Below are 2,493 nucleotides of genomic sequence, written 5' to 3' on the forward strand. Positions count from 1 at the left end.
TAAATGCTCAATCAATAGATTAATTATCTCACTTATTTATTTTAAAATATAAAATTATGATCATTAATCTATTGTAAAAAAAAATAAAATCCAATTCTCATGTATTTTATTTCTTTTAACATTTTGCAATTTGATTGTTGGATTGGTTGATGTAAAAAAAGTTATTCGTCTACCAATTTGATTCTTAAAAAATGTTCTTAATTTTACTCATTTCAATTATAAACAATGAAAGTTTATTTCTATTATCTGATTACTAGAAAGTAGAAACTGCACATGTATAGAATGTAAAGTACTATAGAGTCATCATATAGTAATATATACATTCTTCTTTGTGACATAAAAACCCTTAAGCTAGTAGTAATAACTTGATTTACAAATTGAAATAGATGACTCATTCGACTTCTTCAATCTCATCCAAAGCATAGTTGTTTGTTGATACATTGGCATAGTTAACTTTGTTGAATCTAACCACAACTGGGTACCGACTCTTTGGATCCTTCAAAATTCACACCAAAGGAAATTATTTTAACCAAGAGCAAAATTTTGTATCGACTACCCAAATATGAACCCAAAAGATCGGTCTGCTCTTAAATTTAAACTCTCAAAAATTTACCATCATGCTTATTAATTAGGGTTGTTTTGAAGGCGTGCAGAATGGATGAACTATCACACGGTCCAAAAAAAATTTAAGTAGAACTTTCAAAAATTTAAGACGACTTTTTTGATAACCCTAACAGATGAAATTATAATGAAGAGTAATTTTGTGAAGTATTGGAAAAACTAACCTGATCAACAGCAACAACTGAACCAATACCATTGAACCAGTATGATTCTTTTCTAAGAACCTTAACCTATAGTAGTAGAACCAACCAACAAAACAAATAAGTATTAGAGCAAGATAAATAAAGTTTCCTATTAAACTAATGAAGTGTTACATATATAACTCACCTTAGCACCTCTTTTGGGACCAATAGGTGGTGGCTTAGGTTTTGCAGCTACATCACCTTCAACAGTTGGTGCTGCTGAAACCTCATCAGCTGCCCTAACAACAAGTCTAGAATTGGTATTTTTTGTTGTAGGGTACCCATACATCACCATATTGATTCTAGATGCTAATGAATTTGTGCTTGTGTTGTTGCCTGAAACAGTATGGGACAACACAAACCCTGAAGCTGCTGATGCCATGTTGCAACTAGCCATAATACCTCTGTGTGTGTCTTTGATGATAATCCAAAGTGTGACAAAATATTAATAGTAATCTAAAATAAAAGACAAGAACAAAGATTGAGAGGCTTTGAATGAACTAAATTTGTTTGTTTGTTTGTTTAGGAAAATTATTATCAGAATCATTTCCTCCATTGTGATAATGCCACCTATGCACCATATCCCATACCTTTGGATAACATATGTAAAACGATGGGCTGGGCATTGAAATGAACTGTTGACCATTTTTAGAAAATTGGATTTTATACCCCCTCTTGTAGACCTATACCTCTAATAACAATAATTGGACTTGTACTAATCTTGAGTATATCTTAGCCCAAATATTTTTGTCAAAAGAAATAGAGACCTACATCTCTAAATTATATGAACATATACCTCTAAAGATTTAAAATCAAAATTTTAATATTTTTCTTCTAAAAACACTTTATCTCAAAAATAACAAGTTCTAAAAGATTAGACTGAGTTTTGTATTTTTTACTATATAATATTTAGAGTTTAAATATGAAAATTAAAAGTTATCGTATTCAATATTTCTGATTTAAATATTTATATTCGAACTTTTCTTTTTCAATACTTTTGGATTTAGAAAAGTTTCTCTTTTTGAAAGATTTGATTTGAATATTCAAATAGAAACTTCTAATGAGGGAAACTTCCAAGTAATTTTGTATTTTTTAGAGTTTAATTATTTTTATATTTTCCTAATGTGCTTAGAAGTATAGGACACATTGGTTGGATTCTTCTCCCAATTACACATACATTAAACTGAAGGCTCAAACAACTACTATTATGTATTTTGATATAATTGTGCAATAGGAGCAAGTGCCCCAGGGAGATTCGTCGTTATTGTTGGGGAAATTACTGCCCCTTCTTGCGCAATCGTTGATATGACCATCGTGCTTGGTGTGGAGGCGTTTGCTTCAGTCAAAGTCGCAGCGACGGGTGCCTCCACATATAGTATTGGATGGTTATTCTACATTGGTATTATTGTGAAAATTTCTTTGGCCACCTCCCTATGGGGGTCACCCCCAGCGAAAATACCAAAATACCCCTGCTTCGGAAGTTCATTTCCGAAAGCGTTTTTTTTTGAAAAAATTGACTTATTTCGGAAGTTCATTTCCGAAAACATTATTTCGGAAGTTCACTTCCGAAATACTGCGATTTCTGCAGATTTATCAAAACACTCCCCCTCCCCCAATCATTTACCCTAAATCAAAACAAAAAGTGGCAAAGGCGAAAATTTGTGCAAACAGAATTCCAAAGCTGCATCAA

The 2,493-nt window shown here is 31.8% G+C and overlaps 1 protein-coding gene across 1 annotated transcript; it reads right to left on the reverse strand.

Moving 5' to 3' along the window:
- Window positions 1-274: 274 nt before the first annotated feature.
- LOC131610052 (photosystem I reaction center subunit IV, chloroplastic-like) lies at window positions 275-1,274 on the reverse strand. Its single transcript, XM_058881914.1, has 3 exons — window positions 949-1,274; window positions 786-851; window positions 275-496 (listed from the first exon to the last, which is right to left on the reverse strand). The coding sequence occupies exons 1-3, from the start codon at window positions 1,198-1,200 to the stop codon at window positions 392-394; spliced, it is 423 nt and encodes a 140-aa protein (XP_058737897.1). The 5' UTR covers window positions 1,201-1,274; the 3' UTR covers window positions 275-391.
- Between the last annotated feature and the right edge of the window lie 1,219 nt (window positions 1,275-2,493).

This window comes from Vicia villosa, linkage group LG6 (assembly GCF_029867415.1).
Source record: "Vicia villosa cultivar HV-30 ecotype Madison, WI linkage group LG6, Vvil1.0, whole genome shotgun sequence".
NCBI classification, from domain to species: domain Eukaryota; kingdom Viridiplantae; phylum Streptophyta; class Magnoliopsida; order Fabales; family Fabaceae; genus Vicia; species Vicia villosa.